Consider the following 19,421-nt stretch of genomic DNA (forward strand, 5'->3'; position numbering starts at 1 on the left):
TTTTTATTTTGCCTCTGCTGTGAAGTCCTGGGGTTTCTGCGACTCTCCCACTAGCTACAGTGACACCTGCTGTCAGACTTCAGAATGACTGCCCTGCACTGTAGCTTTCTGTGCTTTTCCTATGAACCTGCACACTGAAGCCAACGTGAGACGAGTTGATTTGCCTTGCTCTGGTTTGCAAGCTCATGATCAGTAATGGCCTCGAGAGAGGGCTCTAAGCTGACAGTAGGAAAAACCATCAGATATACAAATGCCCTTCATTTGCAATATCCTGAGCTCAGTAAACACTAGAGAGCACACACCTAAGTAAACAAGCTGCAGGTGGGGCCCAGGTTGAGCGGCCTCTCTCCTCTATTAAAGTACTAAATAAGGAATCAAAGAAGATGTTCAGAGAATAACATTTTAACCCATATTTTAAAGAGAATTTGTGGTATTAGCTGGATGAAACCTAAACTCCAAGGCTTTAATCCAGCTGTGGGCCTTTGTTTCCAATTATCATAAACCTCCAGAGGACAGAAATGGGTTCCTTTCAGGGAGGCTGCCGTGCGAATGTAGGAGGAAACTACCCTTGTCCCCTCTGTTGTATGGTGTCAGAGAGCATTTCTCTCTCCACCACTTTAAATCTACACCGTTAGCCCTGGCCGGTTTGCTCGGTGGTTAGTGTCAGCCTGTGGACTGAAGGGGCCTGGGTTCAATTCCTGTCAAGGGCACACACCTCAGTTGCAGGCTCGATCCCTGGCTCCGGTCAGGATGCGTGTGGGAGGCAACCAACCCGTGTGTCTCTCACATCTATGTTTCTCTCTCTGTCTCTATCCCTCCTTTTCACTCTCTAAAAATCAATGGAAAAAGTATCCTTGGGTGAGGATTTACAAAAAAATAAAAATAAAAAATCTATGCTGTGAGTTGCTGGCATGGATAGACTCCTGAAACAGTTCTCCATTTAACTCCCCATAAACATTATAAAGAAGCATTTCTTTTTTCCCCCTAAAAGATTATATGATGTCAATGATTTCTCTTTGCTTAGAAACGAACAAACCACCTATAGCCAAGATAACTGGGAATGTGGTGATAACCTTGCCCACAGACACAGCCGAGCTGGATGGCTCCAAGTCCTCAGATGACAAGGGAATAGTCAGCTACCTCTGGACTCGAGATGAGGGGAGCCCAGCAGCAGGGGTAAGTGTGCCAGGGGCTGGAGAGCAACACATGTTCCAAGGGGTGAGATGGGAGAGGAGCTGAGCCAGATAGTCTACTGTTTTAACCAAGTGGTTCCTTATATCAACCCTGATTGCTCTCTGAAATCCAGGGAGGTTAAATGACTTGCCTAGGGTCACTCTGCAAGCTAGCGTGGCACAGGGTGAGGTTCTCTTCCCTAACCTGAGCAGCCATGGGCTGCAGTGCTATTACAGAGCAGAAGCTGCCAGAGGTGCAGTCTAGCTCAGAGGGGGCTTAGTGGTGACAGAGCAGCAATGGAGTCCACAGAAGGAGTTTGTTTTGTTTTGCAAACATAGCCATGTTATTCAACCCCACAGGAGGTGTTAAATCACTCTGACCACCACCCTATCCTCTTTCTTTCCAACCTGGTCGAGGGAACCTACACATTTCATCTGAAAGTGACTGATGCGAAGGGTGAGAGTAACACAGACCAGACCACTGTGGAGGTGAAACCTGGTGAGTTCATTTAGTGATGAGACTGAGTGGAATTGCTGGATAAGCCAAGCAGGGCCTCCATCCTGAGACACCTTCTCCCCAGCATGGACAGAGCCAGATGTTTAAAAAAATCTAGAAATCCCAAGCTGAAAAATCCTTAGGGTCTGTCTGTTCCAACATTACCTCTCCTACCCACACAGGAATATGGACCTCCTCCTACTCATCTCAGATGGAGAAACAGAAACTCAGGGTGGTTGTGTCAGAGCCAGGCCTTTGTGCCCAAGTCCAGCACTTCCTGCTCTAATGTGACTGATGGGAGAGGGTACCCTGGGGATCTGAGCACAGGAATAACTTGAGTCATGATGTCTCATCAACACCCAAATGCAGAAAACATTTATTTTTATAAGCTGAGCCTCGGGCTTTTTCTGACAATCCAGGGAAGGTAAAGTAACTGGTGTCCTTTACATTTTTCAGGTTTGCAGAAATAAAATTTCTTTCTTAAATAGAACCATGTTTTTATTTTGCTTTGAGGCTAATTTGGTTTTAGAGAGGAAGTGAGTGTGGAGTAGGGTAGAGCTTGATAAATTTCTGAGCATCTGATGAGGAGGGATTAACTTTAAACCCGCTCTTTATTATCTAGGCCAAACCTGTGTATCGGAATCTTAAATGGGAAGGATCTTGGCAGGTCTTCCAGTCCTTGTCCCATCTCTCTGAAGGACGACAGCCAAGGCACTATAAAGTCTCTTCTGTGGTCCTAGCTGGTTTGACTCAGTGGATAGAGCATTGGCCTAGGGAACAAAGGGTCCCGGGTTCAATTCTGGTTGGGGGCACATATCTCGGTTGCAGTCTCCTCCCTGGCCAGGGCCCTGGTCAGGGCACAAGCAATAGGCAACCAGTCAATGTGTTTCTCTTACATTGATGTTTCTCTCTGTCTTTCCCTCTCTGCTCCAATCTCTTTAAAAGATCAGTGGAAAAATATCCTCGGGTGAGGATTAAAACAAACAAAAAATCTCTTCTGTATTTAAAATCAGATCACATTGTCAACTAATTGTGTAAATTATACATCAGAACAGGCAAATGTTGCATTCAAGTGTGTGAATAAAGTATTCTGAATAATCACTCAACTTCCAAGTGTAGAACAGTCTTTAGGACATAATCGAAAGGAAAGCACAATGGTTTCCCAGTTCTCAGTTGTAAAAACACCAAGTAGCTGTGTGAGGTAGCTCTAAGGAAATCCTTGATTCTGGGATCCTTGTGCCTGATTTCTTTTGTGTTGACTGTTTTCAAACCTACAGGGCAGATGCATTGCCATTATTGATAAGAAGGTTGAGATGGGCATTTTCCCTCTCATTGTTGTAGACAAGTCCCTGAAAATCAGATGTGGATCAGGAGAGGTTGCTAGATAAGCCTACCTGCCCTGAAGAGTTCAGCAAAGCCAGTTGAGGAGAGGCTTTCAAAACAAGTGTTTCTCTCTCTCTCCCACTCCCTTCACTAAACCCTGTTGCCTCCCTGATCCCCCCAGCACCACATGGTGGTAATTCTCAGGTGGACATAGGGACCAAGAGTCCTTTCGAAGCTCCAACACCATTTCTGAACACTCTCATTCCTTCCTCTCCTGTGCCAAAGCACATACATGCACAGTGGTGGGTCTGTGTTACCTCTCCTGCTTCTAAAGCCATCACTGATCCACATGCTTTCCAGATCCCAGGAAAAACAACCTGGTGGAGATCATCTTGGATGTCAACGTCAGTCAGCTGACTGAGAGGCTGAAGGGGATGTTCATCCGCCAGATTGGGGTCCTCCTGGGGGTGCTGGATTCCGACATCATTGTGCAAAAGATTCAGCCGTACACGGAACAGAGGTAGCTGGGCAATGAATGGGGGGAGAAAAGAAAGACCAACGCCTCCTCCCTCCCCTTGGGCTTTGTGACTGAGCTGAGAGATAGTGTGGGTAGATAGAGAAGAGTGGGCTCTCTGACCAGGAACCACTCATGGTGTCCATTTCCTTAATGAGCTCCTCTCTTCTGATATGTGTCACATGCTCTGTGCTAGACACTGCTGCAGGGTGCCAGGGCACCAGGTCAGAAGAGGTCCGTTATGTTTGAAGGCCATTCTAGTAGGGGAAATAAGTAAACATCAGTACAGAGTGGGTTTGACAGAATGTGTGGTATCGTGGAGGCACAGAGGCAAGGGTAACTAATTCTTCTGGAGGTTGGGGTAGGGGGTAGTCCAAAGATTTTTCCAGAAGTAAAACTTGCATTGGTCAAGCTTAGGGAAATCAGGAGGGAATTCAGAATGGGGAAACAGCATGAGCTGTGGTCCTATGGTGTGAAAGCACAACAATCCCTCTGGAAGAAATCACAGGTTCAGAGAGCTTACTGGGCCCCAGCATGTGGTGGAAGAGAAGACTGCTGTGTAGACTGAGAATAGTCATATGCAAGTCAAGAAGTTTAAGTTTTGGGCTGGAGAACTCCGATTAGTTTGTTTTATGTACCTGAAGTTTTTGTTTTGTTATTAAAGCAAAGAGATTGGTTGTTGTTTTATAAGGGAGTTCAGTAGTGTGAAGGCTAGACTGAAATACAGAGGCCAAAGACTAGGAGACCAATCAGGAAGCTTTGGAGTAGTCTAGTAAAAAGGTAATAAAACCTGAATTAAGGTAGTTGCAATGGAAGCAGCAGAAGAGAAGAAACTAAAAAGAAACTAAGGGGTAAATCAACAGGACTTGGGAGACCCTGTGAGGTATCAAACATGAGGCTTTGGGTTTGGATGCCTGAATAGATGTGAATGCCAGTAATTGAGATCAGGGATACAGAAAATCAGTTTCAAAGAAAAGATACTAAGTTCAGTTTTGACTGTTTAACTTGGTGTGTCTTATGGGTTGCATGGGGAGATGTTTCATCAGATGGTAGCAAGTATAGGCAGGAACTTGGGTGGAGGAATAGCCAGAGAGAGGGAGTCTGCATCTGAGCAGGAGTCAAAGCCATGAGGACAGATGAGACACAGGGTGAGTGTCAAGAGGGCTGAGGACAGAGCTCAGGAGAACCCATATTTAACGAGGAAACAGAAAGAAGAGGCAGCAAAGGAAAGTAAGAAATAGCAGTCAGAGGGGTGGGAGGAAAACCTGGTCTGCTGTAAGTTAAGAAGGGACGGGGAGGGGGCTGCCAAAGGATTCAGATGCTTACAGAGACGCAGGTGTGGTAAGAACACATTTTACTCAGCTGTTGGGGGACAGAGGACGAATTCATTCTATGGTTTGGGATACAGAGATGGGAAGTATAACAACTCTTTGAAGAGGTTGGTGCTGAAAATAACATGAGGGATCAGATCAAAAGAACACCTTTAAAGACAGGAAATACTTGATCATTTTTACAGGCTGAGGTGCAGGTGCAGGGAAAGGAGACGGTGACGTTTAGAGGGTTGTAAAGGGACGTAGGTCTTGGGGACTGGCCCCCATCGAGCAGGAACACCACTGTGGAGATAGAGGGAAGGAGGGAAAATGTGCTATTAGGGTGAATTTATAGGTAGAGAGGATGAGGCTTGAGACCATAGGTGCCAACACCGTGTGTGTCTTCTCTGAAACTGGAGACAAGGCCTGCTGCTTGAGGAGGTGGGAATGAGATGGGCAGCATGAGGAAAGTGCTAAAGGTTGGGGGTAGCGGCTCCAGGAATGGGTGCTGGCATGAGCAATGTTGGTGTCTCAGCCAAGGTGAGAGACAGGTGAGAGCAGTGGTTCCCAGAATCACCTGGAGCTTTGATGAACATCATTACCCGAGCCTCACCCACAGATGATTTCACTTGGTCTAGAGCAGTGTTTGCCAGCCGGTGGTCCGTGAGGTCCGAAAGGTTGGCCATTGCTAGTCCAGAGCAGTGGTTCCCAGCGTGGGTGGGGCACACGCCCCACAGGGGGGCAATTTGACTTTTAAGGGAGACAATTTGAGAATGAGTTATTAACAGTGAATTTTTTGCATTTCTTATGGTTTCAGGGGCCTCATATACAGTATATAAATATATATTGTGACATATTTATGCATTTCACTTCTATTATATAATAGTTTTGAAACTTTATTTGCTATTTTTTCATATCACTTCATATTCTTAATGTTTTTAACAATTTCTTAGTGATTTCTTCCTCAGTACTTCAACTGTCCTTAAGGTTGAGAACCACTGCTGTACGTGAATAGGAGTTCACTTTTTGAATAAGAATTACATGCCACAGCGGGGGAGGGGGACATCAGGATTTTAGAGATGCTTAGGTGAGGCATAGCCAAAAAAGGTTGGGAACCACTGGTCTAGAGTGAGGTCTGGGCACCTAAAATCTAAAAGCTCCCCAGGTGAACCTAACATGCGGCCAGGGTTCACTGGGTCAGACAGCATAGTGATTTAGGACTTGGGTTGTCAGCTCTGCTCAGCAGTCTGGAAGCAGGCAGGGGTCGATCTAGCTGGTGGTGTCGGCTGGATACAGGCAGTGGAAACGAAAGTGCTGGTCAGAGCACTGTGGAAGGGCTTGCTCGCAGACTTGCTGCCCCCGCATCAGGTGTGAGGGAAGAGAGGAGCTGGGTTTCTGTCTCGGGTTTGGTTGGCTTAGTGGAGGAATGTTGGAGGGATTGGATACTGGGCGGGAGATAGTTAATATAGTGGGAAAGTGCACGGTCCTTCCATCAGACAGGTTACCTCCCCTCTCCAAACCTCTTCTAGCAGTAAAAATGCTCATACCCATTTTATAGGATTGTTATTGAGGATCCAATAAAGTAATGTTTGCGTAGTCCCTAATGCTCAGTAAGTGCCCAATTAATGGTTGTTAAAAGTTTATTTTGAGACATGTTGGATTCGAGGTGCCTGTGAATATCTAGGGCAGATATTCTAGCAGGAATTTAAAGATAAAGATTTGGTTACTCAGGAGAGATAGGGAGAGGAGTTAAAAGATTTGAGAGTTACTGGTATATAGACAGAAATTGAAACTACCCATGGTTTAGGTCACTGTAAGAAAATGAGAAAAGGACCACAGATCTTTTATGGTAAAGATTTGTTTCGTGATTCTAGAATTTGTGTTACCCATTGTTAGCCTTCTTGTGCAGCAAGCTTTTAGAAAGACTTCTATGCCAGTGCTTCCCAAACTTTTATGTCATACCACACAGGAAATTAGGCCATTTACATGGCACTTTGGGGTAAACAGTTACACTGTAAGCAACTGGTCCCATCCAGCTGCACTGTGTGTGGAGGGCATCAGTATCTTAGGCACACCTATAAACCAGTGTGACCCACTGCTTGGGAAGGTTCGGTCTGTGAGACTAACACGAAGTGAAAAAGCAGGCTTCTAAAAATTGAGGCCAAGCCATAGGGAACAGATTTGATGCCACCCAGGTGTGAGTTCAAACATGGTCTGCCTTGGACAGAAATTGACAGTCAGAAAGCAAACAGATTCTGGGCCTGGAGTAACAGAATCTTGTTCCAGCCACACGATTGTGTAGTCTTGTTACTGTCGCAATAACGATCGTTTTGGCCTGTGGATAATTATTGGATGCCGTCTAATAATTTACATTTTACAAAGCATTGTGGCTTGTCATACAAGTAACACAGGCACAAATCCAACAGCACCACAGTCTTAGCTGTTAAAAGGCTGACAGCAGGGATGTGCTCATACCAAATCCCCATCTTCCTGGCTCCAGTTACCTGTTTGGTATGGGTCTTGTTAGCTGGGACAGCTGAGGGCATTTCTAAAAGCATAGGCTTTGGGAACAGACATGTCAGGGTTGGTATCTGGCTCTGCTGGAATTAACTGTGTGACCTTGGGCAAGTTACTTAACCCCTCTGAGCTCCAGTGTTGTCCTTTGTAAAATGGAGCTGACACCGATCAGGCCTTTCTCCCTTGCTGGCCTTAGAGGATGCATATAATACTTAGCAGAGGTGCTTGGCAAATGGTAGCTACTGCTGCTGTTGTTGACAGCTTCAGCTTATTCATATATACTGTTGCCTGTCTCTGCAGCACCAAGATGGTATTTTTTGTTCAAAATGAGCCTCCGCACCAGATCTTCAAAGGCCATGAGGTGGCAGCGAAGCTCAAGAATGAGCTGCGGAAACAAAAGGCAGACTTTCTAGTATTCAGAGCCCTGGAAGTCTACACTGTCAGTGAGTAATTCTGGGGTGTTGGGAACAAGAGCCTACCCAGCGCCCCTCTCACGTGTCAGCCCTCACCGTCCTCAGGCCGCATCCCCGTTCTCCAGGAACATGGGGATAATTTCTTTCCTCCACTACTGTTACCGTGAGGGTCCGGTTCATAGAGGTTCTTAACCAGGATCTGTGGGCCCGAGATAGTGTTCAGAGGGCTGTACATTTCGGGAAAAACTTACATCTTTCTTTTCATTAACCTCTAACTGATATTTATTATTTCCCTCAGTTATGAAAGTAGGCAACAAACTACACTTAATAGAACCCATGACTTTGAGGCAATAGCAATCAGAGGTAATTTCTATCACACATGATGACATATTTTTACTCATCACTATTTCAAAGTTATCAGTTGTTAGACTCACTTCTAGATCTTGCTACTTCATTTTTAAATAAAAGCACATATTATTTTTAAAAATTATATTTTTAGATATTTTAAAAACACATTCAATGTATTGCTTTCCTTTATAATACTGTGCATTATATTTTGCCAATTAAATTATTCAGAGAAGGGGATCTGCTGGACATGGAATATTAAGAACTGATGATATACAGAAACAAGTAAAAACAATCTGGAACTGCCCTGGCCTGTGTGGCTCAATTGGTTGGTGGTGGGTTCCATTTCTGGTCAGGGTATAAACCCAGATTGGGAGTTCAATGTCCGGTTGGGGCGAGTGTAGGAGGCAACCGATTGATGTTTCTCTCTCACATCAACCTCTCTCCCTCCTTCCTGCCTCCCTCCCTCTCTAAAAAAATAAAAAACAGTTTGGAACCATGTTCCAGTGGCCTTTCTAACTGCTCCAGTTGTATCCAACCATGATGATAATTACGGGCAGTGTGCCCAAGCTGTAGGAGCTCTTGGAGCAGGTCTTCAAGAAACTCTCCCAGGCCTCTGAGTGGGGGTGCCTTCCTGCTTCCACAGGCACTGGAAGCTGCTGTCTCCCCAGCTCTGACTCCTGTTGTCTGCTCTCCCTTTTTTGCTACTTTCAGCATGCCAGCTGAACTGTTCTGACCATGGCCACTGTGATTCCTTTACCAAACGCTGCATCTGTGACCCTTTCTGGATGGAGAATTTCATCAAGGTGCAGCTGAGGGATGGAGACAGCAACTGTGGTGAGTTTTCTGCTTGGCATTGTGCCAGCTGGTTTAGCACTGACTGGTTCTGAGTTGTGAGTGGGTGGGTCTTGATGTTTCTGAGGCAGATGAGCAAGCGAGAACTTTGTGTATTTTCTGTTTGCAGAGGATTTTTACTTCTTTCCTCTGCACTTGCTCAAGGTTAGAGGAAAGCTCTGAAGCAGTTGTGTAAGAACCAAGCTGAAATCACACCAACTGCTCACTGCAATTGCTCACTGTAGCCTACATTCAACCAGCTGCAAGGCCTCTTTCTGCTCCCCCGTCCCTCCGTTAAAGCTCCTTACAGCTGCCCCACTGTCCCAGGGTCTCAGAGAAGAGACTGGAAAGTGGGACAGTTCTGAAGGTTTAAAACTTCAGCTGTCTTCAACTCTGATGTCTCACCTTCCCTGGAGAGCCCTGGGCCTTATCTACAGAGTGAAGCCATCTCTCGCTCAGGGGGTGCAGCCCAGACCTCCCTCTAGCCTCTCTCTCTACAACCCTGACCATTTTGTTTTTCTTGGCAGAGTGGAGCGTGTTATATGTTATCATTGCCTGCTTTGTCATTGTCGTTGCCTTTGGAACCCTGTCCTGGACTGTGATCTGTTGTTGTAAGAGGTAAGTTGCATTATCCTTGGAAATTCATTCAGGCTTCTAGTCATTGTAGTCACTCATCAGAGAGGTATCTCGCCCTTTCCACATGGAAGGCACCGAGTTCTGGGCTCCTCCCTTCCTGTCAGTGTTACAGTGCTCTGGCCCACCAAGGCCTGCGCTGAGGGCAGAAGCACATTCTTCAGCCAGTGCTGTCAGCGCAGTGATAGGCAAGGGTAGCTAGGGTGGGAGTGGGAGGGCCAGGGTATGGAACGCGATCACATCTCTAGGGTGTATGTCTTTTAACACTCCATCCCTCAGCCCCACGACCTTAGATCATTTTTTCAGCCTTCCTCTCTCATTGGGATTCACATGTATACAAGTTTTCACGTAGTTATAGACTTAGGTTAGTCATGGTTAAGGGTAACAGGTTTTTTCATTTGGTCTTCCTATCTAGTCTTATAATACTTAATACTAATGCTTGTTATGTTTTCATTAATAATAAGTATGATTTCTACATTTACTGTGTGTCAAGCACCATGATAAATTTTATAGATAATATCTGTTTTAATGCGCATGGCAACCTTTCCTCGTCTACAGACAGGAAAATGACGTCGCCTGTCCATGGACACACAGTAAATAAGTGGCAGAGCTGAGATTCAACCTGCAATATAACCACACATAAGACAGAAAATTAAAAGAACTTTTAAAAATTCCCACCACCAAAAATAAATAAATAAAAATTCTCACCAGCCAAAGATGATCACAATTAACAACTTCCTTGGTTTAATGTTTTCCTCTCTACCCACACCCCCTCAAGCATACAGTTTTCATTTTCTTTAGATTTTTAACCAATCTGCCCTCAGTACCATTGTGGACTAGTGGGTCCACACTAAGATATCCATGTCTCCCTTGCCCTTTCCTGGAATTGGTGAGGATTATTTGAACGAATTACAGTTGCCAACTTTCATGGCTGAAAAGCAGGAGAAACAGCTCTCCCACTAGCATTTGCATGGCTGGCACCCTGTGGGGTCTACCTGAACCTCACACACAGCCTCCTTCCTAAGCAGAGAAGGGGATTGTATTTTTCAGGCAAAAAGGAAAACCCAAGAGAAAAAGCAAGTACAAAATCCTAGATGCTACGGATCAGGAAAGCCTGGAGCTGAAGCCAACCTCCCGAGCAGGTAGTAGCCCTGGGGCTGGGGCGTCTAGTTTTGTGCACTCACCCTGTGAGGAGCCACTGTCACTAGACCCCACCTAAACCTGTCACTCACAGCTGTTTGTGCTGGAAAGCATTTTGTGTCCTGCCTGATGAAGGCCAAGGGTGGGCTTGGCCCTGTGCTGGCAGAAGCTGCCTGCTGGACCAGCTCTGTTGCCATGGCTCTCTCAGCAGTCCTTTCACTCTGCAGACCGGCAAGGCCTCCTGCTCTCCTCTGCCTGCTTATTCCCTGGAGCTTTGCTTTTCAAGCTGCCCTGTGTAGTCAGGCTCAGGGACCGTGGCCCTCCTTTTTGTGCAGACAACAGGGTGAGGCAGCGATGAGATTAAAGGCATGTCTGCCACCTGACCTCCTTTCAGCTTCTCTCCAGTGTTTACAGGTAGATCCACAGGCTCTGTCCTTGTCTTAGAGCCAGAGGAGGGCAGGTTCCCAGCTGGTTCCAAGGGTGGGGCTGGGAGAGTCGGGACTGTAGAGGGGGCCTCCCTTCCTCTCTGGTCTGTAATGGGTGGTTTCCATTCATCATGGATGCCGCAGGACAGGCAGCATCTGTATCTTACTCATCGGTGAACATGGATTTGAGACCACTGTGTACCAGACCCTGTGCCAGACACCACTTGTGTTATAGCAAACAAGACAAACCCGTAAATACACACAAAGGTGATAATGAAAGGTCTTTATAAAGATTAACAGTCAAGCTGAGCCCTGAGGGACGAGTAGAAGTTAGTCATGTAAAGACTGGGCAATAGCACTTCAGGCAGAGTAGTCGGTGAAGGTCATCTGCTGGAAGGAGCAGAGGACATTTGAGGAAGTGGAAGGAGGCGACATGATGAGCATGGGGCAAGTGGCATGAAGCTGGACAAGGAGTAGGGAACTTGCTGTAGGTTCCTTCTAAGAGCAATAGGGAGCCACAGATAGTTTTTAAGGGTGAATGGTGCAGTACGATTGACATTTTAAGAAGAGAAGTGTGGCTACTGTGTGAAGGAATTGGAGAGGGGCAAGAGTAAGTGAAAGGAGATTAACTAGAACGTCCTTATGGTAGAGATGATGGGACAGAGAGACAAATACACTTTGGGGGAGACTTAATGAGGTTCGTGGTATGTTGTCAGAGGGGTGTGAGAGAAAGGACGTAAAGGATAGTCCTCCCACCAAGCTGCTGCTTTGAGCACCTCTGGGTTGGGTGATGTTACTGCTCAAGATGAGAACGCCTGGAAAAAATGAAGAGTTTCAGGACAGTTATGGATTGGGATGAGGCCAGAAGATTAACAAGGACTTAACTCTGAAAAGATTTGTACGTCAGCCTAAGGAATTAAGCATTTATTTTGGTGTGATGAGAAGTGACATCTTCAAAGTGCAGGCTTTGGGAAAATTAGTCTAATGATATTTCATCGATTGAAGGGGAGAGACAGCAGGAAAGGCCAGGGTTGGCTTCTGACCTGAGACAGAGAATGATAGCACTGTTGACAGAATATGGACATCTAGTGCAATGATGGTTTGGGTGAGAGAAGATGAGTTAAATTGAAGTCAACAGGACAGTTAAGAGAAGTGTCAATATACAGGGATCTTCTATATGCTGGTGTCAGTCAGCACATCAGTGGGTCAGGTCCCTGTGGGGAGAATGTTGAGGGATGAGAGAAGAGCCCAGGGCTGAGCAGCTAAGGGTAGTCATCAAGAAGGGAGGAGGGGCATCATGAAAGAGTGGCCAACAGTGTTTGCTGCTGCAGGAAGACAATCGAGGAGGATGATAACACACAGTAGCTTCTGGTCACCTAAAAAGCTAGAGGGGGTGGTAAGAGATCAACCAAAGGAATTGTATGCAAAAAAAGAAAAGCTATAGTGGTGGTGGATGACAGCAGAAAGTGCAGGTTTTGTTTTTGGTTTTTTTTGGTTGGTAATATTCGCCCGAGGATATTTTCCCATTGCTTTTTAGGGAGAATGGAAGAGAGAGGGAAAGACAGAGAGAAACAATGATGTGAGAGAAATACATTGATTGGTTGCCTCCTGCATGAACCCCAACCAAGGAGGAGCCTGCAACCAAGGTATGTACTCGACCAGAATAGAACCTAGGACCCTTTGTTCTGCAGGCCGATGCTCTATCCACTGAGCATACTGGCTAGGGCAAAATTACAGGTTACTTAGGAAGTAGGTGGTGTAGAATTGGAGGCCCAGCTATTTGAAAGTCATTGTAGGAGCTGAGCAATGAAAAGTGGAGAAGCAGCAGGACAGGGCTTAGAAGGCAAAGTTGCCTCGGATGGGGTTCACAAGATGTAGATGGTACAGGTGCGGTTCCTGAGAAGGATGGAGGGAGTAGGGCAGAAAGGAGAGGGGTACAAATGGAACTACAACATCTCTTCTGAGGAAGGGAGGGAAAAGGTGGCTGACCAAACTAAATGCTGGGTTGAAAAGGTAAAATGGGAATGTGGATTGCAGTATTGCAGGCTTTTTGTGAAAGGGGAGGGTGGTGAGGAAGAGCCTGAGAGACCAGTGTGATCAATCCCATCTATGTAACTACGTTGAGACTAGGTAAGGCTCAGCAGGCCCTTCTCTTAAGGGCACTAACTAAGGGGGCGGTGAGAACACCCTTGGATTTGGGGTGGGTAACCAGGCCACGAGCCCTGGCTCTTGTTCTGGGCTCTGTGGATTAGCGGGAGCAGCCCAGAGCAGGCTCACTAGTAGGATGAGGGGATTGGGATTCGAGACTATATTGTATGAGGTATGGACTTGAAGTTCAGCTTGAAGAAGGGAATTAGTGGGGCATGTTGTGGAGGAAGACGTGTTGTATAGAAGTTTGCTGGGAGCCAGGGTAAGCCTGGGTGAGGGGTGACTGGAGACAGAACGGTCCCACCTGAGGGAACTCTTGGGGACAAAGACCGCCAGGTGGAGCATGGGGCATGCCCCCTCCGGAGATATGATTCACATTTAGCAGCTTTTCTTTTGGATTTTGTTATGCTATTCTATCAATTTAAAACAAAACAAAATATTTTATTGAAGTATATTAGGTTGAACCATGTGAAATTACTATTTAGCTTCTAAAAATGGCATTTTTATGGTTCAACAGTTTAATGGGTTTTCACAACTGAACAGGCACATGTAATCAGCTCCCAGAAGTGCCTCCTTTGTGCTTCTTTCCAGCCACTGCCCCCCATTACTTCTAATATCTTGGGAATTTATATAAATGAAATCAGTGTATTTGGCTCCTTTCACTCAACATTCTATGACATTCACCTATAATTAGGCAGAGCAATAGTTGGTTCTTATTGCTGTACTACAGGCCTGGTACACGAAATTTTGTGCACAGATAGGGTCCCTAGGCCTGGCTGGTGATCAGGGCCACTCTGTGAGGTGACCAGCAGGGCGACTGGTAGGGGGGCGGGGTGTTCCCCGCTGACACCTGCCTTGGCCAGCCTGGGGCCTGCAGGCAGATCCTGCATTGAGCATCTGCCCCCTGGAGGTCAGTGCACGTCATAGCTACCGGTCGTTCTGCTGTTTGGTCAATTTAAATATTAGGCTTTTATTATATAGGATAATTTCCAGTCTGAATATTTTTATTCGTTAGGCATATTGCTAATGGGCAATTGCTTTCTTTCTGTTTTTGGCTGTTAAGAGGAATGGCATTATAGATGTTCCTCTGCCATGTCCTCAGTGGACATATGTATGAGTTTCTGTTAGGTGTAGACCTAGGAATGGAATTGCTGAGTCATAGATGTCTGTTCAGCTCCCATTGATGTTACCAGTTTCCCAGCTTGTGCTGTGTAGTGAGTTAAGGCCACTCACTTCTTTAAGCAGAGCAGAAGCCCACAATGGGAGGACCCTGGGTAGTGCTATGTACTGTGGAGCCAGGAGCATTTGTCTCCCCTCAGGCTCCTGTCCTCTGCAGCTATGGACCGGAAGGGCTGTGGGGAAGAAGGGAAGCTTCGAGTGGGGACTGGTTGGAGAAAGCCCCCAGAGGGCACAGAGAGGCAGGGGTGAGTATTTCATCTACTGGGGCAAAGCAGGGGTATTGAGGACCTTGAATCTCACCTGGGCTTGGTTCTTATGTTGGCCAATCCCACCACACTGGAGAAGCCCAAGATGCGGAGGGTTCTTCTTTGGCCCTGCTGCTCTGCAGTCATGTCCCAGAACTGTACCCGAGATGGTCCCCAGATGCAGTCCGAGTCTGGCTGCCCTCAGCATTCACAGACTTCAGGCATGTCTGGCGAGGAAGGGGCACAATGGTTCTGAATCATCTTAGGACATTCAGTGTTTTCTGGGGATCTGAGTGGGACCCGGGGAGGAAAAGTGATTGTTGGATGATGAGGGTTCAGATACCTCATCTGACTACTCACCTTTTTAAGAAAGGGGATAGGTTAGCTCTTGGCAGTCCAGGCACTGCCAAGCCGGATTCTCGCTGTTGGAAAAAAGTCCCATTTCTAATCCTGCTGTGCTATCTCAGCCTACCTTTTGCTTTCTCTGGAATATTAGCTGTACCAGTCAGAGCCCAAGCCGTCTTGCTGTTGGACAGGATCTGCCCTAAAGCCATTGCCAGACCACATTGTACAGTGTGGCCTCTCTGCAGCCACAGGGACAGTAGTAAAGGTGACCTCCCCCATGGCTTGGAGAATCTCAGACATCTTTTCTGACCTCAAGTGCTTCTCATGGGCCCTTGTTTGCATACTCTGATGAACTGATCGCTAGGAAAACTGTCTCAGAGTCCCTATTTAGTCAGACTTTCCCATCAGGAGAGCCCTCCCAAGCCATGTGCCTGCTCTCCCACCTCCGGTCCCGCTCATGGAAGCCAGTGCGAACATCTCTGTAGAGTGAAGTCCAGGCTGACTCAGTGTCTGAAACTGGCAAGCACTCCATACCATGCTGAGCCAGCACACCGAGAAAGCGTTAGAGCTTGCATTTTTGTTTGTTGTGCTTTCCTGCCTCCCAAGAACTCCACCCTATTCATAAAGGGAGATAAAACATTGCACATTTATGAGAGAGAGAATATCATTGAGTGGCACTAACCAAAACTACTGGAGATAAACAATCAGCATTGGAACTGTTGGTCTCATTTACTCTGACTTCCCTTATAGGGCTGTTCCAGCTAGCCAGCACTGGGAGGACTCAGGAAGCCACCTCCTTCCCGTCTGCCCCTCCCAGCAGGGAGAGAGGACCATGACTCCCAGTCCCTCTGCTCTTCAGGCTGGGAGGAGGGTGTGGCTCAAGCTGGGGAAGGTTGGTGCTCCTGATGCTGGAGTCCCTTATCTCCCTTGCAGGCATCAAACAGAAAGGCCCAATGCTGAGCAGCAGCCTGATGCACTCTGAGTCGGAGCTGGACAGCGATGATGCCATCTTCACGTGGCCAGACAGAGAGAAGGGCAAACTCCTGCATGGTCAGAATGGCTCCGTGCCCAACGGACAGACCCCACTTAAGGCCAAGAGCCCACGGGAGGAGCTCTTATAGCCAGTCACCTGGTCTGTCTCCTCAGGGTAGGGGTTGGCAGTGCTGGGGTACAGAGCATTGCCAGGCTGGTTCTCAAACCTCCCATTTCAGTGGGCAGCTGTTCTGCCAGCATCTGCTGGTCAACTCCCCCCATATCATCCACAACCAGAGCTGCTGATACCTGGATCCAGAGACATTCTCCAGGAACTCTGAACAAAGCTGTGAATGAAGAGGTTTCCTCTTTAAACCCGTCTGGTAGTCTCCCCTCCCCCTCTTACCTCCCCTTCCCCCGACATATCCTCACCTCAGGGCCTCCTTTTTTGCAAACCCTTCCCCTGCTCTAAGGGTGGACACAGCCAGCTCCCTGTTGGCATTGTTGCACTCCCAGAGCACCTGCACAGGGAGGACTGGCTGTGCCCCCCACGCCTGGGTACAGAACCAAGCACTATCAGTCTACAAGAGCCTGCCCTACATTCTTCTCTTCTTTGGGATCACTGGGTCCAGAGGACGTGGCGCCCCCTTCTCCTCACCACAGATGCTGGGCTGGTGGTGCAGATACGGTGTCTGGCCCAAGGGTAAGAGAGCTGGCTGCAGTGTCAGAGCAGCGAGGCTGGACACAGACCGCCTCCCCATCTCCTGACCAGCGCTGGCTGAGCGCAGAGAGCCACAGCTGACGAATGTGATGGCATGGGAGTGCATGTGTGTGACTGCCCCATCGTGTTCTTGTGTCCCGCGTGTGTGTCTGTGTGTGCGCGTGTGTGTGTATTGGCTACTCACAAGGCAACCCTGACCTGGAAAGATTTTCAGCTCCTTGGAAGAGAGACTTCATACGATGTCTGGGTGTTGAGGAATGGGAGCTTTGGGTGGGGAGGGTGACTTTTTAAAAAGAAGCTTACAGTTTATACTACTGTCTGTTGTGAGATGATTAAACATGCTATTTAATTGTACCTGTGCCCGCTGACTCTCCTGCTGTGCTCCATCACTGACCTGTACCGTCCAGTCACCGGTGCATCCCTGAGAGGTGATGACCTCCAGTAGGGAAGTCATGGGACTGGCATCAACACTGTGGCCAATGGTGCTGGGGTTGTGTCTCAACAGCTGTCTGGCTGCTGGTGGAGGAGTGCATCCCTCCCAGCCCCTGCTGGCCAGCTGCCCTGGCTTTTAGGGAGGCAGCCCCCCCTTATCCCAGGGCCTAATGCCCAGGGTGTGGGGCCCTTCCTAGAACAGCTGGAAGGAACACCAAATAGAAGGCATCCTTGCATTTCTGGAACCCCATTAGGTACTGTGCACAGAGAGGAAACTTACCAGGAAGCAAAACTCAAAGGAAACTCCTAGGGCTGGAAGGCTGCAGCCTTGGCCTTCCTCCTTGGGGAGAGACTGATCCTTGTCCTTACAACTTCCCTTTGGCCCATCTGGTAAGTTGAAGGAGCTGAAGAGGTGGCCACATACACTGAGAGTTAATCTTTGAAAATGGGATGGAAAGAAGGTGCATGCAGTCGGGCCATCAGTCCCTGGAAAAAAGAGTTTCAGGAGCATCGAGGAGGCCCTTGACATTTGTGGAATCTGTGTTGATCGGTTTAAGGGGCCTATACATTCTTTCGTTATGCCCAAACCATGACTATAACCCCTTTCATCTACTTACCCCTCAGTTTGGGGGTGGGGTTGGTGGTGGCTACCTAGTTTCCAATACTTCCAGCATTGTGGCTGTGGCTGTCTACTGTTGTGCCTCCCGCTGGAAGGGGGTAAAGGGACTCTCAAGAATTGCTCAGGTTTGACATTGAAGGGTACTGATCAGGCTTTTTTTTTTTTTTTTTTATCTCATGCAAAGGACAGGTCTTGGCCAGTTTTCTATCCAATTCTCAGTGCAGATTCAAATCTGCCCTAAGTCTAACCTTTCCTCTCCCACCCCTTCTCACTTCTAAGCTAATCACATTCTGGCACCAAGAGCTGTGGGTCCTATGCTGACTGCCTATTAGAATCACCTGAGCACCTTTTAAAACACACTGATACCTGGAACCCACACACAGGAGGTTTTGACTTTTGAATATTTAGCTGAACTTTTATTAAGTCCTCCTATAATTTGTGAAGCCATACCAAGTCCTGGACTAGGGGGAAATAGCAAGTTGGGTTTGGTAGACAAAGAGGTAAAGTACCCAGAGACCCGGTACCTCTTAACCACTGCAGGGAGAGACCCCTGAAGTTGGGTGTGGCAGAGACCAACTGTTCACCAAACCAAGGTCCTTTCCCAAGACACACAGCTCATCTACATTTCCAGGCTTGTGCACAATATGGGCAGAAGAGATTTCCATCTTCAGCCCTGGCCCATTAAAGTTTTCTGTGACTCCCGCTCCCTTCCTCTATCTGCTGGCCAGAGCAGAGGCACAGTTGGGGAACAACCTTCCTGTGAACCACCATTTGGAAGAGAGCTGCCCTACAAGAATAGCCTTTGGATTGTTATGAGAGAAATAAAAATATATTAAAAACAAAAACTCATGTGAAGATTATGGGCCTAAACCTACCAGTTTGGCTCAGTGGATAGAGGGTTGGCCTGCGGACCCAAAGAGTCCCTGGTTTGATTCCAGTCAAGGGCACGTACGTTGGTTGCACGCTGCTCCTCACCCGGGCTCTGGTCGAGGTGCATGCAGGAGGCAACCAATTGATGTGTTTCTCTCACATCGATGTTTCTCTTTGTCTTTCCCTCTCTCTTCCACTCTCTATAAAAAGATCAATGGAAAAACATCCTCAGGTGAGGATTAACAAAAAAATAAAATAAAGACCAAAAATAATAAGATTATGGGTCTAGGCTTGCTTCTCTCACAGGTCTCCCTGGGCCCAAGTAACTTACTAGGGTTGACAATGATGCCTCAGCTCACGCTGCCACAACAGTCACTCGGGATTTATGCTGCCCTACACAGCATAGCAGTACTGACAGCCACTGCAGGCGGGGTAGAACCGTGAAATTACAAACCTGCCTCCATTGTCCCACACATCCCAACACAGCCTAGTAGAGGCAGTTGAGACACCCTTCCCTCCCCACCCACCCCACCAAAAAACACCCAGCAGTGACAGCAGCCATTAGTGAAAAGTAGGTAATTCTGGGAGCTCAGAAAATCAGTTCTCTGCCATCCACCATATTCCTGTGGGTGCCCCTTAACTCACATAGGTACATGGCATTTTTCTTAACAAAAGCACTGCTGCTCTATTGTGATTATAGAGGCTCGAATACTTCAGGTAAGAAAACAAAAACTTGTGCTATACCACTATCTAGTTAAAAATAAAGTG

At 47.3% G+C, this 19,421-nt stretch overlaps 1 protein-coding gene across 5 annotated transcripts in view; it reads left to right on the forward strand.

Moving 5' to 3' along the window:
• The window catches only part of KIAA0319L (KIAA0319 like), a 119,056-nt gene extending 101,970 nt beyond the window's left edge, over nucleotides 1–17,086 (forward strand). For 3 of the 5 annotated variants that reach the window (XM_015572836.1, XM_006777316.2, XM_006777317.2), the window contains exons 14-22: nucleotides 1,025–1,176; nucleotides 1,533–1,671; nucleotides 3,352–3,511; nucleotides 7,633–7,775; nucleotides 8,805–8,927; nucleotides 9,452–9,542; nucleotides 10,608–10,699; nucleotides 14,590–14,694; nucleotides 15,973–17,086. In XM_015572836.1, the coding sequence (XP_015428322.1) occupies nucleotides 1,025–1,176; nucleotides 1,533–1,671; nucleotides 3,352–3,511; nucleotides 7,633–7,775; nucleotides 8,805–8,927; nucleotides 9,452–9,542; nucleotides 10,608–10,699; nucleotides 14,590–14,694; nucleotides 15,973–16,160 (1,193 nt within the window). In that variant the 3' untranslated portion in view covers nucleotides 16,161–17,086. Of the gene's footprint in view, nucleotides 1–1,024; nucleotides 1,177–1,532; nucleotides 1,672–3,351; nucleotides 3,512–7,632; nucleotides 7,776–8,804; nucleotides 8,928–9,451; nucleotides 9,543–10,115; nucleotides 10,583–10,607; nucleotides 10,700–14,589; nucleotides 14,695–15,972 lie in introns of those variants that run through there. The other 2 variants (XM_015572837.1, XM_015572838.1) reach the window with 2 other exon arrangements.
• The last annotated feature ends 2,335 nt before the right edge of the window (nucleotides 17,087–19,421 follow it).

The sequence above is a fragment of the Myotis davidii genome, unplaced genomic scaffold (genome assembly GCF_000327345.1).
Source record: "Myotis davidii unplaced genomic scaffold, ASM32734v1 scaffold88, whole genome shotgun sequence".
Classification (NCBI taxonomy): Eukaryota; Metazoa; Chordata; class Mammalia; order Chiroptera; family Vespertilionidae; genus Myotis; species Myotis davidii.